Here is a 22579-nt window from a genome sequence, read left to right on the forward strand (position 1 = left end):
CTCCCTGCTGTGCATGTCAGATCGCTGATCTGACACAGTGCACAGCAAAGTGTCAGATCAGCGATCTGTCACTTTACTGTGATGTACCCCCCTGGGGCAAAGTAAAAAAGTTAAAAAAAAATTTTTTATATATTGTTCCAATAAATACATTCCTTTATCTAAATAAAAATAAAAAAAATAAAAGAACACATATTTAGTATCGCCGCGTCCGTAACGACCCGACCTATAAAACTGTCCCACTAGTTAACCCCTTCAGTGAACACCTTAAAAAAAAAAACAAGGCAAAAAACAACGCTTTATTATCATACTGCCGAACAAAAAGTGGAATAACACATGATCAAAAAGACGGATATAAATAACCATGGTACCGCTGAAAATGTCATCTTGTCTCGCAAAAAACGAGCTGCCATACAGTATCATCAGAGAAAAAATAAAAAAGGTATAGCTCTCAGAATAAAGCAATGCAAAAATAATTATTTTTTCTATAAAATAGTTTTTATCGTATAAAAGCGCCAAAACATAAAAAAAGATATAATGAGGTATCGCTGTAATCGAACTGACCCGAAGAATAAAACTGCTTTATCCATTTTACCAAATGCGGAACGGTAGAAACACCCCCCCCCCCCCCAAAAAAAAAAAAAAAGAAATTCATGAACAGCTGGTTTTCGGTCATTGTGCCTCACAAAAATCAGAATAAAAAGCGATCAAAAAATGTCACGTGCCCAAAAATGTTACCAATAAAAACGTCAATTTGTCTCGCAAAAAACAAGACCTCACATGACTATGTGGACCAAAATATGGAAAAATTATAGCTCTCAAAATATGGTAACGAAAAAAAAAAATTTTTTTTGCAATAAAAAGCGTCTGACAACTGCCAATCATAAAAATCCGCTAAAAAACTCGCTATAAATAGTAAGTCAAACCCCCCTTCATCACCCCCTTAGTTAGGGAAAAATTAAAAAATTTAAAAAATGTATTTATTTCCATTTTCCCATTAGGATTAGAGCTAGGGTTAGGGCTAGGATTAGGGTTAGGCCTAGGGTTTGGGTTAGGGTTAGGGCTAGGGTTAGGATTGGGGCTAGGGTTAGGGTTGGGGCTAGGGTTAGGGTTGGGGCTAGGGTTAGGGCTACAGTTAGGGTTGGGGCTACAGTTAGGGTTAGGGTTGGGGCTAAAGTTAGGGTGAGGGTTTGGATTACATTTACGTTGGCAATAGAGTTGGGATTAGGGTTAGGAGTGTGTCAGGGTTACCATTGAGATTAGGGTTAGGGGTGTGTTTGGATTAGGGTTTCAGTTAGAATTGGGGGGTTTCCACACATCAGGGACTCTCCAAACGCGACATGGCGTCCGATCTCAATTCCAGCCAATTCTTCATTGAAAAAGTAAAACAGTGCTCCTTCCCTTCCGAGCTCTCCCGTGCGCCCAAACAGGGGTTTACCCCAACATATGGGGTATCAGCGTACTCAGGACACATTGGACAACAACCTTTGGGGTCCAATTTCTCCTATTACCCTTGGGAAAATACAAAACTGGGGGCTAAAAAATAATTTTTGTGGAAAAAAAAGATTTTTTATTTTCACGGCTCTGCGTTATAAACTGTAGTGAAACATTTGGGGGTTCAAAGTTCTCACAACACATCTAGATAAGTTCCTTGGGGGGTCTAGTTTCCAATATGGGGTCACTTGTGGGGGGTTTCTACTGTTTAGTTACATGAGGGGCTCTGCAAATGCAACGTGACGCCTGCAGACTATTCCATATAAGTCTGCATTCCAAATGGCGCTCCTTCCCTTTCGAGCTCTGCCATGCGCCCAAACGGTGGTTCCCCCCACATATTGGGGATCAGCATACTCAGGACAAATTGGAAAACAACCTTTGGGGTTCAATTTCAACTGTTACCCTTGGAAAAATACAAAACTGTGGGCTAAAAAAAAATTTTTGTAGAAAAAAAAAGATTTTTTGTTTTCACAGCTCTGCGTTATAAACTGCAGTGGAACACCTGGGGGTTCAAAGTTCTCACAACACATCTAGATAAGTTCTTTGGGGGGTCTAGTTTCCAATATGGGGTCACTTGTGGGGAGTTTCTACTGTTTAGGTACATTAAGGGCTCTGCAAACGCAATGTGACGCCTGCAGACCATTCCATATAAGTCTGCATTCCAAATGGCGCTCCTTCCCTATAAAATAATTTTTGTGGAAAAAAAAAGATTTTTTATTTTCACGGCTCTGCGTTATAAACTGTAGTGAAACACTTTGGGGTTCAAAGCTCTCAAAAAACATCTAGATGAGTTCCTTAGGGGGTCTACTTTCCAAAATCGTGTCACTTGTGGGGGGTTTCAATGTTTAGGCACATCAGTGGCTCTCCAGACGCAACATGGCGTCCCATCTCAATTCCTGTAAATTTTCCATTGAAAAGTCAAACGGCGCTCCTTCCCTTCCGAGCTCTCCCTTGCGCCCAAACAATGGTTTACCCCCACATATGGGGTATCAGAGTACTCAGGACAAATTGTACAACACCGTTTGTGGTCCAATTTCTTCTCTTACCCATAGGAAAATAAAATATTGGGGGCGAAAAGATCATTTTTGTGAAAAAATATGATTTTTTATTTTTACGGCTCTGCATTATAAACTTCTGCGAATCACTTAATGGGTCAAAGTGCTCACCACACATCTAGATAAGTTCCTTAGGGGGTCTACTTTCCAAAATGGTGTCACTTGTGGGGGGTTTCAATGTTTAGGCACATCAGGGGCTCTCCAAACGCAACATGGCGTCCCATCTCAATTCCTGTCAATTTTGCATTGAAAAGTCAAATGGCGCTCCTTCCCTTCCAAGCTCTGCCATGCGCCCAAACAGTGGTTTACCCCCACATATGGGGTATCGGCGTACTCAGAACAAATTGTACAACAACTTGTGGGGTCCATTTTCTCCTGTTACCCTTGGTAAAATAAAACAAATTGGAGCTGAAGTAAATTTTTTGTGAAAAAAGGTTAAATGTTCATTTTTATTTAAACATTCCCAAAATTCCTGTGAAACACCTGAAGGGTTAATAAACTTCTTGAATGTGGTTTTGAGCACCTTGAGGGGTGCAGTTTTTAGAATGGTGTCACACTTGGTTATTTTCTATCATATAGAGCCCTAAAAATGACTTCAAATGAGATGTGGTCCCTAAAAAAAAATTGTGTTGTAAAAATGAGAAATTGCTGGTCAACTTTTAACCCTTAGGGTATGTTCACACGTTCAGGATTTCCATCCTTTTTTTTTCCTGACTGTTTTTTAAAAAACTGCAGCTCTTGGCAGAAAACGCAGGTCCTTTTTTTGGTCCTTTTTTGGTCCGTTTTTGATGCGTTTTTTGATGCGTTTTTTGATGCGTTTTTTTGATGCAGTTTTCTAGCCAGAGTCTGTGTGTTTTCTAGGAATTTTTTTAGGGTTAAAATGGCTGAAAATACCCTAACCCTACCCCTACCCCTAACCCTACCCCTAACCCTAACCCTACCCCTAACCCTACCCCTAACCCTAACCCTACCCCTAACCCTACCCCTAACCCTAACCCTACCCCTAACCCTAACCCTAACCCTACCCCTAACCCTAACCCTACCCCTAACCCTAACCCTACCCCTAACCCTACCCCTAACCCTACCCCTACCCCTATTCTAACCTTAGTGAAAAAAAAAAAAAAAAATTCTTTATTTTTTTTATTGTCCCTACCTATGGGGGTGACAAAGGGGGGGGGGGTGTCATTTACTATTTTTTTATTTTGATCACTGAGATAGGTTATATCTCAGTGATCAAAATGCACTTTGGAACGAATCTGCCGGCCGGCAGATTCGGCGGGCGCACTGCGCATGCGCCCGCCATTTTGCAAGATGGCGGCGCCCAGGGAGAAGACGGCCGGACGGACACCGGGACGCCGGGTGAGTATAAGGGGGGGAGATTAGGGCACGGGGGGGGCATCAGAGCACTGGGGGGGGCATCGGAGCACTGGGGGGGGCGGGATCGGAACACGGGGGGGGCAGCCACACTCCGCCCACGCACTTCCGCCCGCTCCCCGCACTTCCTGCTGCAGCGGTTCTGCACATCAAATCGCAGTAAAACCCGCAGATATATTTTTGATCTGCGGGTTTTACTGCGGTTTGGACCTCACAATGGAGGTCTATGGGTGCAGAACCGCTGCGGCTCCGGAAAAAGAATTGACATGCTCCTTCTTTTTTCCGGGAGCTATTCAGCGCGTCTTTTTTTTAACAATTTCCGGACCATGTGCACAGTGTGTCCTGTTTTCCATAGGGTACAGTGTACTGTACCCTGCATGGAAAACAGCTGCGGAACCGCAGCGGCAAAACCGCCGCGGTTCCGCGGTAAAAAACGCACTGTGTGAACATGGCCTTATAACTCCCTAACAAAAAAAAATGTTGGCTCCAAAATTGTGCTGATGTAAAGCAGACATGTGGCAAATGTTACTTATTAAGTATTTTGTGTGACATATCTCTGTGATTTAATTGCATTATAATTCAAAGTTGGAAAATTGCGAAATTTTTAACATTTTTGCCAAATTTCCATTTTTTCACAAATAAATGCAGGTAATATCAAAGAAATTTTACCACTAACATGAAGTACAATATGTCACGAGAAAACAATGTCAGAATCACCGGGATCCGTTGAAACGTTCCAGAGTTATAACCTCATAAAGGGACAGTGGTCAGAATTGTAAAAATTAGCCCAGTCATTAACGTGCAAACCACCCTTGGGGGTAAAGGGGTTAATAACCTCACTCGATAGCATGCCAAGATGTGTAAGTGTATATTTTTTGCACGTGTCGCTCAAACTCAATACTGGATAAATTGAGATGTTTTGAAAATGTTCATTTTTCTTAATTATTTGCATAACATTAACATTTCTATCCTGTGGTTTCCATAATTCCATGACTTTTTTTCCTGATGTTGCAATTTCAATGTTGAAGAGTGTATTTAAAAATTTCAGATGAGCTATATTTGTAATAATCTTTTTCTCCGGGAGCCTCTTACCCTTAATTTACTCCTATTCACTGTGTATTGAATTTTTAACGTCCTTGTGTAAACACATTGAACTGAGGCCTGGAACAAGTAGGCACTTGCTCTATGAAAATATGATGCAAGTAAAGGCCTTCTTGTAGCAGATAACCCAGTTTATAAAACAGCACTTATAAGAGGATCCATGAATCTAATAATAAACTGTACTGTATTGATACAATTACAATAATGAAGTTGAATTTGTAGGATAACTACATGTATATTCTTCTATCGCAATGCATTTGACAAAATTCTATTTTACTTACCAGTCCTCTGGGTCACAGTCTCTGAAGCCCTTGGCAAACGGGTTACTAGCAATTTTAAGTTGTGTTATCTAAAAAAGAAAAAAAATGTTACTAAAATGTTAACCAAACATAAATCAGTTGTAGTACAAACAGAGTTATTGGTTAACGGTCTGCTGTCTGTAATTATGCCAGTAGACTTTTAGGCCTCAGTCATTTTTTAACATATGTATTCTATCCATTTTTTCATGGATATAACACATACCCATAATATAAACCAATAAAAATGATTACCACAAACAAAATATAATAAAAATACTCATTTTTTGTAGTATTTGTTACATGATTAAAACCATGTAAATATACAGAGAATTGTCATGCTAACAAAAATCAATGGGGGAGTACACATCATTATTGTTCATACATTGTAACAAAGCTCATATTTCAAGGCCTCCAATGGTGATACATATGCCGGGGATGTTTATATAATTAATAGCCTCCTCAACGGTACATAAGCTATTTAAATAAAGCATAGCTGCATTAATGCAAATTACCATATTAAAAATAATATAATCCATGAGGAAATATACATAGAACTATAGATGCTAATTTCTTACAAATATAGAGCCCCATTCAAAAGATGCAAGGAGTACAAAGATATATGTGCCACAATAGTGGCTTAGTTATAAATCACTACTGTGGATCACATTTGACATCAAACCAGGTACAGAAGAATCACAGACAAGGAAGATATAGATAGAGTATATTACAATAATTACCTGAGCTACATATGGATTGCACTCCCTGATATATTAGTTGTAGTCTATAGTGCTGTTCTCATGTCCGTGGTTTTTTTTTAAACTGTCTACAAAAACATCACTGAGACATGTCCAATTTTGATTTGAGTCAGTGATAAAAATCACCTATACAAGCTTGTGGGTTTGTGAAAATCAGAGACAGCAAAAAAAATCCAAACATTTATATTACGCTTATCTCACAATGGAATCAAGTGTCTGTGTGCAATCCATATGCAGTCTGTTTTCATCATGATACAGGATAGCAAAAGCCTCGCAATTTTTTTTTTTTTTTTTTGCATACAACAAATTCACTGATGGTAAAAACTAACACGCTGATCATACCCTGATGAAATTTGTATCCAAAAAAACTGATGAAAATCCGATGTCATTTACTAAAGTCCTCAAATGTAATAATATGCAAATTTTCAAAATAAAGTGAACAGTTATTTCACCACATATAGAACATTTGCTCCATATTATCATTTTGTTCTATTTTTTCCTTTAGGTCAAAGTACAGAAAAACTTAAGAAATAATATTTGGCATTTCACAATGGACATATCAATAAATTATATTATCATTAAATACAATTTCATGTTTTGTTTTTGGCAAACTAAAGTTTGTGATCAGCTTAATAAAGTAAGTGGCATTTAGCACTCTTTTACTGCTACTTAGAGCTTAATATTGGGAACCTGTATGTTACCAAAACACTTTGCATAGTGCAGATTTCAGGAACTGCAGATGTAGATGTATCGTTGTCTGTCTACACTCAAACAGGACCGTCTGTGCATATACAAATCAACATGCAAGCCTTGTCCTGAGCAGCATACACAAACCCAGCTATGAGAACTCAGAAGTATTAAGACCTCGTCTAATGTTCGTTTTGCTTTGGTTCATAATACAGAAACAATGTTAGGCTCATTCAGATGTCAGTGATTTTCAAAAAATGCAAAAATGGTCCATGTTTCATCAGGGTTTGGTCAGTATGTTAGTTGCTACCATTACAGTTTGGTCAAAGTTTAATCAGTTTTTGCTTGGGCGAAGAAAAAAAAATAATGGAAGTTTCTCAAGCTTGTCCTATCAGCATACCGATTGCTTTCAAGTGCTGTCAGATTTTTTTCACTGGCCCATTGACTTGCAATGGTGAGTCTGAACTGAGTCTCGGATCATAATCAGACATATCTCTGTGTCTGAGTGTAAACCACTCAGATGGCAAAAATACAGTGACATATGAACAGCTCCTTAGACAATAACAGGTATGAGCTCTATCTGGGAAAAAATTCAGATAGAATTTGGATGAAAAAAAACTGACGTCTAAATGAATGAATGAGCCTTTAGTCAACAGGGCAATGCACACAGCCATATGTTTTAACAGCTGCATTACCATGCAGTCTGCGTATCTCTATTTATAACATACTCTATTATATGTCATATTACAAAAAAAGATGTGTTTTAGATTTATGTGACTCCTGAAGTGCTGATCACTATTTCTATTTTTAACGTGCGAAAATATATATAAAAATAAACCTGAAAGTACTAAACAACACAAAGCTCAAAAATATAAGACCAATGTAAATATTGAGCTACATCCAGATCCATATTATTTATCTGAGCTGCATATTTTAATGTATTTTTTATTTTTCATTTGTCTTGTGCATAAGGTTGGAGTATGAATTCTTCGCTTTCTGCGCTATATAGTATAAAAAGAGTGGCTACAAAGTGGCTAAATTGCATTTTTAAAGCTTTTTTTCTGTTACATTGTGAAGAGAAGCTGAGGTTTTTTCACATTAGCGCTTCTGCTGATGGTGTCTATGCGCTCCCTATTTATTTTAAAAATGAATGCAAAAAATATGTGAAAATTGTCCGATAACCTGTCCATGAGTCTGAACTAAACCTGCAGGTACCAAAATGCCAGTGTATCAAGAGAGTAAAATATTTGTTAGAAGGTCAGAAAACAATTGACTTTTCTAAACCTACGGTATTTATATTATAAAAAAAAGTTTAATCTATAATATAGAATTTGGAAAAAGTAAGGATTTGAAGCACACAGACACAAATCTAAGTTAATACCGTATATATTATTATGCAGAATTAGTCCAGCATCTTCCTTCATCCCTATATATTTAATTAAATGCTACATTTTAATAACACAAATCTCTGATAATCACATGCTGTTTATTCACTTACTTCATGTGAACTTTTTATAGCATGTATAATAATACTGAAGAAATAAAGCAATGTATGGGATTATTTGTCTGCCAACAGGGTTTGCACCAGGATCAATATCTAGGTAGCATTTTGCGCAATATATAATTTTCTACCGTATTGCTGAATAGAGAAGCTGTCTACAGAGGTGAAACTTTCTTGTAATACAACAGGCCTAAAAGTTAAAAAAGCAACAACCAACTATTATGGTCTGTAAATTAACATATAATTATTCTCCACAGACTTAAAGCCATCAAACACCTATTCACTAAGAGGTTGTGTAACATGTACTTGTAAGAAAATGGTACACTACAGTAATGGGTCACCAGCGAAGCAGCTAAGGGTGCTTTCACGTTGCGATCAGGCACCCGTTCGGTGGCTCCGTCGGGGTTTACGACCTAACACCCACCCCTCCCCCTGCAAAACGGGGTTCAGACGTATATGCTGAAGGGGTGATAGACTATAATGGTTCTGATAAAGCAAATGTGTGCTCTGCTGTGCATCATTTTCGAGCGTGTATGCTTACCGAAGGAGAACACTCACACGTAGTACATTTGCGTCTGTGCGTCTGTATCCAGTAGGCGTAAAAGCCCAAAAATGATGCGTGACAGAATGCACGTTTGCTCAGCACCATTATAGTCTATGGCCCTGTCGGCGCATACGTCTGAATCCCGTTTTGCGGGGGATTTGGACATAAACCCTAATGGGGCCACTGAACGGGTGCCTAAACGCAATGTGAAACCACCCTAAGACAGATCACTAGCTAAATCACGTGTATTTATTTGATTCATTTGAGACAAGGCAGGGCATTCTCTTTATTTAAGTAAATCCGTGGATAAAGTATGTGATTGTGAGTTTCCGGAATGGGTTGAAAAACAAACTTTAAGCCCTTTCTGTGACAGTTTCAGACTTAGAGGTCAAAGTGATAGAAACCAGGAGAGAGGCAGTGAGAGGGGGAAAGAGAGACAGAGCAGCTGTCCCGGGTCATCAGGAAAATGCCAAGCTCACAAGAGCACTGGGACTACTGCTTCCTTCTCCTTGTGTCAGTCGTATGTGATGATGTGCATGCACTGCATGGCCTACTGTACCCATAACAATAATACATAGTGCACTGCATGGCCTGCTGTACCCATAACAATAATACATAGTGCACTGCATGGCCTGCTGTACCATGATAACAATGTTCAATACATGACCTGCTATATCCATAATAATACATAAATCACTGCATGGCTGCACCCACAATAACATAGAGTGCAATCCATGGCCAACTGCTCCATAATAAGAAAGTGCACTGCATGGCCTGCTGTACCATAACAAAGTACAATGCATGGCTTGCTGTATACATAATAAAACACAGTGCACTGCATGGTCTGTTGTAGCCATAATAATAATACACTGTACATTGCATTGTCTGATGCACCCATAATAAGCAACTGTACCCTGCATGGTCTGCTGCATAATAAAACATACACTGCATTGCATGGCTTGCTGTACCCAAAATAATAAACAGCGCACTGCATGCCCCGCTGTAACCACAATAATAAACAGTGCACTGCATGGCGCGCTGTACCCATGATAATGCACTGTATACTGCATAACCTACCATAACAAAACACAGTGCACTGTATAGCCTGCTGCACTCATAATAATACACTGCATGGCCTTCTGCGCACATGATAATACAGTGCACTGCATGGCCTGCGTCACCCATGATTATACACTATACACTGCATTGCATGGCCTGCTGCAGTCATAATAATACACAGTGCACCGCAAGGCCTGATATACAGTACTTACAATAACAACAGTGCAATGTATGGTGTATATTACTCATAAGAATACACTTTGCAGTGCCTGACACTGTGTACTGTATTGTCTCCTTTATCCATAATGATACACTGTACAGTGCATGGCCTTCTATACCAATAATAATACACTGTGTTCTACATGGCTCTTAATAATACATTATGCACAACTATGAATTACCATAATAATACCAATATACTTTGTTCTAAACGGCCTGCTGTATCAATAATAATATAGTGTGCACTACATGATCTGCTATAACACACAGTGCACAGCATGGCCCGCTGTATCTTTAACACACAATACACATCATTGCCTGCTGTACCTATAGCACACAGTGCACAGCATGGCCCACTGTATCATTAACACACAATACACATCATTGCCTGCTGTACCAATAACACACAGTGCACAGCATGGCCCACTGTATCATTAACACACAATACACATCATTGCCTGCTGTACCAATAACACACAGTACACAGCATGGCCTGCTGTACCCATAACACACAGTACACAGCATGGCATGCTGTACCTATAACACACAGTGCATAGCATGGCCCACTGTACCTATAACACACAGTACACAGCATGGCCTGCTGTACCTATAACACACAGTGCACAGCATGGCCTGCTGTACCAATAACACACAGTGCACAGCATGGCCCGCTGTATCTTTAACACACAATACACATCATTGCCTGCTGTACCAATAACACACAGTGCACAGCATGGCCTGCTGTACCTATACCACACAGTACACAGCATAGCCTGCTGTACCTATAACACACAGTACACAGCATGGCCTGCTGTACCAATAACACACAGTACACAGCATGGCCTGCTGTACCCATAACACACAGTACACAGCATGGCATGCTGTACCTATAACACACAGTGCATAGCATGGCCCACTGTACCTATAACACACAGTACACAGCATGGCCTGCTGTACCTATAACACACAGTGCACAGCATGGCCTGCTGTACCTATAACACACAGTGCACAGCATGGCCTGCTGTACCAATAACACACAGTGCACAGCATGGCCCGCTGTATCTTTAACACACAATACACATCATTGCCTGCTGTACCAATAACACACAGTGCACAGCATGGCCTGCTGTACCTATACCACACAGTACACAGCATAGCCTGCTGTACCTATAACACACAGTACACAGCATGGCCTGCTGTACCTATAACACACAGTACACAGCATGGCCTGATGTACCTATAACATACAGTGCACAGCATAGCCTGCTGTACCTATACCACACAGTACACAGCATAGCCTGCTGTACCTATACCACACAGTACACAGCATGGCCTGCAGTACCTATAACACACAGTGCACAGAATGGCCCGCTGTACCTATAACACACAGTGCACAGCATGGCCTGCTGTACCTATAACACACAGTGCACAGCATGGCCCGCTGTACCTATAGCATACAGTGCACAGCATAGCCTGCTGTACCTATAACACAGTGCACAGCATGGCCTGCTGTACCTATAACACACAGTACACAGCATGGCCCGCTGTACCTATAGCATACAGTGCACAGCATAGCCCGCTGTACCTATAACATACAGTGCACAGCATAAGCTGCTGTACCTATAACACACAGTACACAGCATGGCCCGCTGTACCTATAACACACAGCGCACAGCATGGCCTGCTGTATCTTTAACACACAATACACATCATTGCCTGCTGTACCTACTGTATAACACACAGTGCACAGCATGGCCCGCTGTATCTTAATACACAGCCTTGCCTGCTGTACCAATAACACACAGTGCACAGCCTTGCCTGTTGTACCTATTACACACAGTGCACAGCATGGCCCGCTGTACCTATAACACACAGTGCACAGCATGGCCCGCTGTACCTATAACACACAGTGCACAGCATAGCCTGCTGTACATATAACACACAGTACACAGCATGGCCTGCTGTACCTACTATAACACACAGTGCACAGCATGGCCCGCTGTACCTATAACACACAGTGCACAGCATGGCGCCTGCTGCCTGCTGTACCTATAACACACAGTACACAGCATGGCCCGCTGTACCTATAACACACAGTGCACAGCATGGCCCGCTGTACCTATAATATACAGTACACAGCATGGACCACTGTACCTATAAAACACAGTGCACAGCATGGCCCACTGTACCTATAACACACAGTACACAGCATGGCCCACTGTACTTCTAACACACAGTACACAGCATAGCCCGCTGTACCCATAACACACAGTGCACAGCATGGCCCACTGTACCTATAACACACAGTACACATCATAGCCCACTGAACCTATAACACACAGTACACAGCATGGCCCACTGTACCTATAACACACAGTGCACAGCATGGCCCTCTGTACCTATAACACACAGTACACAGCATGGCCCACTGTACCTATAACACACAGTACACAGCATAGCCCGCTGTACCCATAACACACAGTGCACAGCATGGCCCACTGTACCTATAACACACAGTACACAGCATAGCCCACTGTACCTATAACACACAGTGCACAGCATGGCCCACTGTACATATAACACACAGTACACAGCATGGCCTGCTGTACTTACAACACACAGTACACCGCATGGCCTGCTGTACCTATAACACACAGTGCACAGAATGGCCTGCTGTACCTATAACACACAGTACACAGCATAGCCCACTGTACCTATAACACACAGTACACAGCATGGCCCACTGTACATATAACACACAGTACACAGCATGGCCTGCTGTACCTACAACACACAGTACACCGCATGGCCTGCTGTACCTATAACACACAGTGCACAGAATGGCCTGCTGTACCTATACCACACAGTACATAGCATGGCCCACTGTACCTATAACACACATTACACAGCATGGCATGCTGTACATATAACACACAGTGCACAGCATAGCCTGCTGTACCTATACCACCCAGTACACAGCATGGCCTGCTGTACCTATAACACACAGTGCACAGAATGGCCCGCTGTACCTATAACATACAGTGCACAGCATAGCCTGCTGTACCTATAATACACAGTACACAGCATGGCCCACTGTACCTATAACAAACCGTGCACAGCATGGCCTGCTGCCTGCTGTACCTACAGTATAACACACAGTACACAGCATGGCCCGCTGTACCTATGACACACAGTACACAGCATAAGCTGCTGTACCTATAACACACAGTGCACAGCATAAGCTGCTGTACCTATAACATACAGCGCACAGCATGGCCCGCTGTATCTTTAACACACAATACACAGCCTTGCCTGCTGTACCAATAACAACGTGCACAGCGTTGCCTGCTGTACCAATAACACACAGTGCACAGCATGGCCCGCTGTACCTATAACACACAGTACACAGCATCACCCACTGTACCTTTAACACACAGTACACAGCATGGCCCACTGTACCTATAACACACAGTACACAGCATGGCCCGCTGTACCTATAATACACAGCATGGCCTGATGTACGTACAGTCATGGCCAAAAGTATTAACACCCCTGCAATTCTGTCAGATAATACTCAGTTTCTTCCTGAAAATGATTGCAAACACAAATTATTTGGTATTATTATCTTCATTTAATTTGTCTTAAATGAAAAAAAACACAAAAAGAATTGTCCTAAAGCCAAATTGGATATAATTCCACACCAAACATAAAAAAGGAGGTGGACAAAAGTATTGGCACCCTTCGAAAAACCAGGTGATGCTTCTCTAATTTGTGTAATTAACAGCACCTGTAACTTACCTGTGGCACCTAACAAGTGTTGTCAATAACTAAATCACATTTGCAGCCAGTTGACATGGATTAAAGTTGACTCAACCTCTGTCCTGTGTCTTTGTATGTACCATATTGAGCATGGAGAAAAGAAAGAAGACCAAAGAACTGTCTGAGGACTTGAGAAAAAAAATTGTGAGGAAGCATGAGCAATCTCAAGGCTACAAGTCCATCTCCAAAGACCTGAATGTTCCTGTGACTACCGTGTGCAGTGTCATCAAGAAGTGTAAAGCCCATGGCACTGTGGCTAACCTCCCTAGATGTGGACGTAAAAGAAAAATTGACAAGAGATTTCAACGCAAGATTGTGCGGATGTTGGATAAAGAACCTAGACTAACATCCAAACAAGTTCAAGCTACCCTGCAGTCCGAGGGTACAACAGTGTCAACCCCTTACTATCTGTCGGCGTCTGAATGAAAAGGGACTGTATGGTAGGAGATACAGGAAGACCCCACTTCTTACCCCGAGACATAAAAAAGCCAGGCTGGAGTTTGCCAAAACTTACCTGAAGAAGCCTAAAACGTTTTGGAAGAATGTTCTCTGGTCAGATGAGACAAAAGTAGAGCTTTTTGGGCAAAGGCATCAACATAGAGTTTACAGGAGAAAAAAAGATGCATTCAAAGAAAAGAACACGGTCCCTACAGTCAAACATGGCGGAGGTTCCCTGATATTTTGGGGTTGCTTTGCTGCCTCTGGCACTGGACTGCTTGACCGTGTGCATGGCATTATGAAGTCTGAAGACTACCAACAAATTTTGAAGCATAATGCAGGGCCTACTAGTGTGAGAACGCTGGGTCTCCCTCAGAGGTCATGGGTCTTCCAGCAGGACAATGACCCAAAACACACTTCAAAAAGCACTAGAAAATGGTTTGAGAGAAAGAACTGGAGACTTCTAAGGTGGCCAGCAATGAGTCCAGACCTGAATCCCATAGAACACCTGTGGAGAGATCTAAAAATGGCAGTTTGGAGAAGGCACCCTTCAAATATCAGGGACCTGGAGCAGTTTGCCAAAGAAGAATGGTCTAAAATTCCAGCAGAGCATTGTAAGAAACTCATTGATGGTTACTGGAAGCGGTTGGTCGCAGTTATTTTGGCTAAAGGTTGTGCAACCAAGTATTAGGCTGAGGGTGCCAATACTTTTGTCTGGCCCATTTTTGGAGTTTTGTGTGAAATGATCAATGTTTTGCTTTTTGCTTCATTCTCTTTTGTGTTTTTTCATTTAAGACAAATTAAACAAAGATAATACCAAATAATTTGTGATTGCAATCATTTTCAGGAAGAAACTGAGTATTATCTGACAGAATTGCAGGGGTGTCAATACTTTTGGCCATGACTGTACTAATAATAACACACAGAGCACTGCATGGCCTGATATACTAATAATAACACACAGGGCACTGCATGGCCTGATATACTAATAAAACACAGAGCACTGCATGGCCTGATATACTAATAATAACACACAGAGCACTGCATGGCCTGATATACTAATAATAACACACAGAGCACTGCATGGCCTGATATACTAATAACAACACACAGAGCACTGCATGGCCTGATATACTAATAATAACACACAGAGCACTGCATGGCCTGATATACTAATAACAACACACAGGGCACTGCATGGCCTGATATACTAATAATAACACAGAGAGCACTGCATGGCCTGATATACTAATAACACACAGGGCACTGCATGGCCTGATATACTAATAATAACACACAGGGCACTGCATGGCCTGATATACTAATAATAACACACAGAGCACTGCATGGCCTGATATACTAATAATAACACACAGAGCACTGCATGGCCTGATATACTAATAATACACAGCGCACTGCATGGATTGATATACTAATAACACAGAGCACTCCATGGCCTGATATACTAATAATACACAGTGCACTGCATGGATTGATATACTAATAAAACACAGAGCACTGCATGTCCTGATAATATAATAATAATAATAATACACATAGCTCTGCATGACCTTTTATATTAATAATAACACAGAGAGCACTGCATAATCTGATATGCGAATAATAACACAAATAGCACTGCATTGCCTGATATTCTAATAATACACAGAGCACTTAATGGCCTGATCATACTAATAATAACACACAGAGCGCTGCATGATCTGATATACTAATAACACACAGAAAACAGCATGACCTGACATACTAAAAATAACACACATGGCACTGCATGGACTGATGTACTAATAATAACACATGGCACTGAAAGGCCTGATATACTAATAATAACACAAAGAGCACTGCATGGCCTGATGTACTAATAATAACACACAGAGCACTGCATGGCCTGATATATTAATAAAACACAGAGCACTGCATGGCCTGATATACTAATAAAACACAGAGCACTGCATGGTCTGATATACTAATAATACACAGCGCACTGCATGGATTGATATACTAATAACACACAGAGCACTGCATGGCCTGATATATTAATAAAACACAGAGCACTGCATGGCCTGATATATTAATAAAACAGAGCACTGCATGGTCTGATATACTAATAATACACAGCGCACTGCATGGATTGATATACTAATAACACACAGAGCACTGCTTGTCCTGATATTCTAATAATACACAGCGCACTGCCTGGATTGATATGCTATCAACACACATAGCACTGCATGACCTGATAATATACTAATAACACACATAGCACTGCATGACCTGATATATTAATAATAACACAGAGAGCACTGCATAATCTGATATACGAATAATAACACAAATAGCACTGCATTGCTTGATATTCTAATAATACACAGAACACTTAATGGCCTGATCATACTAATAATAACACACAGAGCGCTGCATGATCTGATATACTAATAACACACAGAAAACAGCATGACCTGACAAACTAAAAATAACACACATGGCACTGCATGGACTGATGTACTAATAATAACACATGGCACTGAAAGGCCTGATATACTAATAATAACACATGGCACTGAAAGGCCTGATATACTAATAATACACAGAGCACTGCATGGCCTGATATACTAATAACACACAGAGCACTGCATGGCCTGATATACCAATCAGGGCCGGCTCCAGGTTTTCGAGGGCCCCGGGAGAAAGAGTCTCAGTGGGCCCCCCCCCCCCCCTTTAACACATACCCCGATTTATGATGCCCAGATACAGCAGAGAAATGTATAGTACAATGCCAGATTTCACTTCTTACATGAGTGACAGCTATTGTAAATTCTGCAGTGTATATATACAGGAGTGGCACTGTGCAGTGTATATATACAGGGGGAGAGGTGCTGTGCAGTGTATACATACAGGAGGAAAGGTGCTGTGCAGTGTATATATACAGGAGAGGTGCTGTGCAGTGTATATATACAGGAGGAAAGGTGCTGTGCAGTGTATATATACAGGAGGAAAGGTGCTGTGCAGTGTATATATACAGGAGGAAAGGTGCTGTGCAGTGTATATATACAGGAGAGGTGCTTTTCTGTTTTGAGTTTTTCTATGAAACAAAGACTTTTCTACATAAACAACGTTGTTTGGTTTTGCGGCCCCAACAGATCTGTGCTACAAAGTAACAGGCGGCTCGGGCATTAATGAGGGACCTGATACTGAATCCTTTCCACAAACCCTAATGACCCAATTAGTGCCCTGTCATTAGAAGCTCATTAAACGCCTCCCTGTCCCGAGCAGTCATGTACAGTATGGGGGGATCCTGCAGCCCACCCCCTGACTGCTCCATACCATACACTGCCCTCTGTCGCGCTCACTATTATCCTGTGCATTTCTCCGTCATCGTTACCCCATGTTACCCTTGTCACCCCCCACTACAGAGTAGCAGGGCAGCCAATGTCACCCCCTCCCGGACCCTAATGGCAGCAGGAAATGTCTGCTCCTCTATTGGGTTGGAACCTGATTTAATCAAGCAATAATGTGGATTTGTTGCCGGTGGCCGCAGGGGAAGGGTTAAGTGATGCCATGTCCTTGGTGGGAGCAGTGGCAGCTGCTGGGACCTGGACAGAGACAACCAATGTTGCTGTGACTGCACAGTGTGATGTGGAGGAGAGAAGCTGAGACGCAGAAATCACCCACATGCCAGCACTGGGCAGAGTCCCTCCAGTCACCAGCCTGGGGCCACAGGGCCCCAACATACAGCCCACAGCTCAGTTTTATCCATGGCAGCAGCTCCCCTTCCTCCTGGCACCTGGTTAACCCCATTTATGCGGGTCGGATTGTTATCTTTAAGGTTCAGCAATAACCTTCATACAGATGGGAAGGGGTTAAGCTTCTTCCTACCCCACTGGTGCAGGTTGGTGAGGAATGCATGTATTCTGGGGTTCTGGGTGAGCTGGGCGGCTGCAGGTTGCAGGCTGCTCTCCACCATCTCCTCCTCCAGACATCACCCACATTTTTAGGCAGCGGAGACAGACAGCAGCAGACTGAGCCATAAGACCAACCACTGCTGGATACTTTAGTTTGCACTCACTCAGGCACTGGTAGGATGGAGCTCCTCGGAATCTGCCTGATAATAAGTTCAGCACTGCAGCCAGCCAGGGGCTCTCTCCGCCCACAAACAGTCACACTGGCTGCGTTCTCTTAACCCCTATGTGTGCCTGCCTGCCTGGCTGCACTGACTGAGTGAGAAGATGCTTGTGTCAGAGCTGGCACATAGGGGTTAAGAGAACGCAGCCAGTGTGACTTTGTGGGCGGAGAGAGCATGTTCTCCTGCTCTGCTCTCCCAGCTGTATCTATGACAACGTGAGTGGGCCCCCCTCTCTCTCTAGGGCCCCGGCATTTGCCCAGATGCACCAGGTACTGACGCCGGCCCTGATACTAATAATAACACACAGACCACTGCATGGCCTGATATACTAATAATAACACACAGAGCACTGCATGGCCTGATATACTAATAACACACAGAGCACTGCATGGCCTGATATGCTAATAATAACACACAGAGCACTGTATGGCCTGATATGCTAATAATACACAGAGCACTGCATGGCCTGATATACTAATAACACAGTCACAGTAAAGAAGCCAGCCGACCGGCACTGAACGAGCTCTCACAAAGTCAAAAAGCTGCAGTATCCACCCAGGGAACTAGACGGACCAAGCTTCTTCTGAAGGTAGGGAGGTGCATGCAAAGAGAACCGATGACTCACCAGCAAATGAAGAGAAAAATGAATGCAGCACTCACCCGCAGTCTTCAATAGTGAAAAAGTCCTTTAATGACCATGGCACAACGATCCAAACTTGGGACGAGACAGGCTAATACATGAGGAGGGAGCGGTGGGGGAGCGTGCAGAGACGAGACGGACGACGGCCGTTTCGCGCACAAGCGCTTCAACGGGTCCAGTGAGTTGTGTTGGTGATGTCATATCCTTTTATAGGAGTGGACACACCACCTATCACACATGTGTGTAATCAACTACAGATAAAAACAACATAACTCATACTACAATCTCAAAATTTCAAACGGATTTAGATGAAAACCGCCATGTCTAATTTGTCATTAAGACCCCAGGGCCCTTGCGCATCAGTTTTTAGGATCCAGCGGGCTATTGCGTTGTAGCAATAATTTATTGTGGTTGCCTCCTTGCTGAAGCTGTAAATGGCCTTATGGCAGGCAGAGAGGGAGCGGGGGAGTTTTTCACGGATTGTAACCACAAAGATGAATTAGAGTTGATTAGCACCAAGTCTCTGGAAGTTAAAATCCAGACTTTGGCAGAAAAAGAAATCCGCCTGTATTGGACTATAAAGTCATTAAAGTCCTATACCGGACGCTGAATCCAGCAGGGGTATCCCCTTATTTCTTTAACAATGGGAGCACAAGACGTTGCTCCTATACTGTTTGGTTTTTGTTCAATTTTTCTTTTTTTACTGGTTTTCTCTGTTATTTAAGTAGAAACTGCCGTCGACAATGCTATTGCTTCCTATATACCACCTTTGATCTTTGCCTGAATAATAGCATGTATCATATTTGGATGAATAGACATGGGGTCTGAAATAGTGTGCATGACATGGAATATACGAGGCATCAAATCCCCCCGAAAGAAAATTAAGGTTTTCTCGCAAATCAGGCACTACCACCCTCACATAATAGCCCTTGTGGAGACTCATCTGACCAGAGATACGGCTCGATATATACAGAAGCCGTGGGTACAATGGTACATACATGCTTTCCACACCAGCTACTCGAGAGGAGTTTCATTGTTAATACATAGAGATGTTAGGTGGGAAGCTAAGGAGGCTCGAAGAGACCCTGATGGCCGATTTGTATTTGTGCATGCATTAATCAATTCTAGCGAATATGTGATTTTATGTGTCTATAACCCTCCCCCTGCTAGTATGTCAGTTCTCCGGATGGCAATGAGCTTTGCTCTAAATTATCCGGACGCACAAGTCATTTGTATGGGAGACTTTAACTTAGTTATGGATAATAGCCTTGATAAATTGAGACTAGATGACGGGGGATCTGGGGAGCCCCCCTCTTCGGCCCCGACCCAATTGGCATCATTTATAGAGAGTAGTGGATGGCTTGACCTGTGGCGGATACGTCACCCTGGAGTGCGGGGATACACCTGTCACTCATCTACTAGACAATCCCTATCCCGCATAGATTACATATTTGGTTCTAGTGGGCTGGTAACATGGGTGGATAACGTGGAACACGGTAATAGGGGGATATCGGACCATAGTCCGATTATACTTAAACTCAAATTTGGACAATCAAGGAGTGGCATGGTCTGGAAGCTGAACCCCTTTTGGCTTAAACTAATGGATAATAACGACAGAACAGAGGATCAGTTAAATTGTTTCATATTGTCTCACCCAGAGCCCCAGAACACCAATTTATTCTGGGACACCCTCAAAGCATACTTGAGGGGATGCCTGTCCTCCACAATTACATACATAAAAAGGGTGACCTTGAGGGAGGACGACGGGGTGGAACAGAGACTGAAAGATGCGGAGGCCGCATATATAGCTAGCCAAACTAATGGCAATAGAATTGAATGGTTGACCTCACAGAGATTATACACTCAACACATGGACACCAAATCTAAACGTAAGCTGTTCTTCACGCGTCAGTCATACTTTGAATTGGGAAATCAAACCGGTAAATTCCTAGCCTATCTGGTACGTCAACATAATACATCTAATACAGTACTACAGATTCGTGCGCCAGACGGCTCATTAGTGTCCACGACCGAAGAAATACTTCAATGTTTTTATGACTACTATGAATCATTATATAGTTCCAAAAGTAACCTCGGCGTTTCACAATGTCTAGATTATTTATCAGATATAATATTCCCCACACTGAATCCCACTCAGCGAGAATTTATGGATGCTGCATTCACTTTGGAAGAGGTAGAATATGCCATAATGGACATGTCCTCTGGGAAGGCTCCTGGGCCGGACGGGTTTCCTGTTGAGTTATATAAGAGATACCGGGGTATACTAGCACCACTCCTACTGAAGGTGTTTCGGGGCATATGGGAGGGAGGATGCATGCCTGATACCTTTTATGAGGCAAATATTGTTATACTTAAAAAAGAGGGGAAGGACCTTCTAGATTGTGGCTCCTATCGACCCATATCGTTAGTTAATGTAGATTATAAAATTTTCACTAAAATTTTGGCCATTAGACTGAATTCCATCATATTGGACCTTATCCATCCAGATCAAACTGGCTTTATGCCTGGCAAAAATACTTCTATTAACATTAGGCGAGTTCAATCCATAATCCAATATAGTTCTTTGATGTCAGATAACAATTGGGCAATAGCATCCTTGGATGCGGCCAAGGCCTTCGATTCTCTTGAATGGCCCTTCCTATCAGTATGCCTACAGAGATATGGCTTTGGAGACAAATTTCTAGGGTGGATCAGGGCATTATATATGAAACCTAAGGCGCGCATAATCATAAATAACTCCATCTCTAAGCCCCTCTCATTGTTTAGGGGAACTCGTCAAGGATGCCCCCTCTCACCAGCTCTCTTTGCTCTCGCAATAGAGGCATTGGCAATACGTATGAGATCCTCCCCGGATATTAGAGGCATAGATATAGCGGGTCGAGTGGATACCATCGGCCTATATGCCGATGATATGGTAATATTCATGGATAAGGCAAAGGAAACACTGCCCAAAGTAATTGCTATCATAGACATCTTTAGTAAATACTCTGGCCTGTATATAAACTGGGATAAATCTGCTCTACTACCTCTCTCTCATACTCCCATGTTAAATCTTGAAACTCTGTCTTCACTACCGGTCGTATCAAATTTTAAGTACCTGGGTATTTATATGTCCCAAAGTAGCAATTCCGATTTACAACTTAATATTTATCCTTTACTAGAACTAGTCAAATCCAAATTTGCATCATGGAGCAAACTCCCACTGTCTGTTGCGGGCCGTATCAACCTAATCAAAATGGTTCTGCTCCCTAAATTCAATTATTGTTTGCAACATAGCGCAGTACCAGTACCTAAGTTCCTCTTTACTAATTTAAACTCCCTAATAACTTCCTTTATATGGGGAAAATCTAGGCCCAAACTTAAACTTTCTGTTTTACAGAGACCTAAGCAGGGGGGTGGAGCGGCGTTACCGGACTTCTTTCTATATTATCTGGC

The 22579-nt window shown here is 42.1% G+C and overlaps 1 protein-coding gene across 1 annotated transcript in view; it reads right to left on the reverse strand.

The window, feature by feature from the left end:
* TBX1 (T-box transcription factor 1) overlaps window positions 1–22579 on the reverse strand; it is a 66011-nt gene that overhangs the window by 12557 nt on the left and 30875 nt on the right. Inside the window, exon 7 of the mRNA XM_069756405.1 lies at window positions 5303–5370. Coding sequence (XP_069612506.1) covers window positions 5303–5370 — 68 coding nt within the window. The remainder of the gene's footprint in view (window positions 1–5302; window positions 5371–22579) is intronic.

Source organism: Ranitomeya imitator, chromosome 1 (assembly GCF_032444005.1).
Source record: "Ranitomeya imitator isolate aRanImi1 chromosome 1, aRanImi1.pri, whole genome shotgun sequence".
In the NCBI taxonomy this organism is placed as follows: Eukaryota; Metazoa; Chordata; class Amphibia; order Anura; family Dendrobatidae; genus Ranitomeya; species Ranitomeya imitator.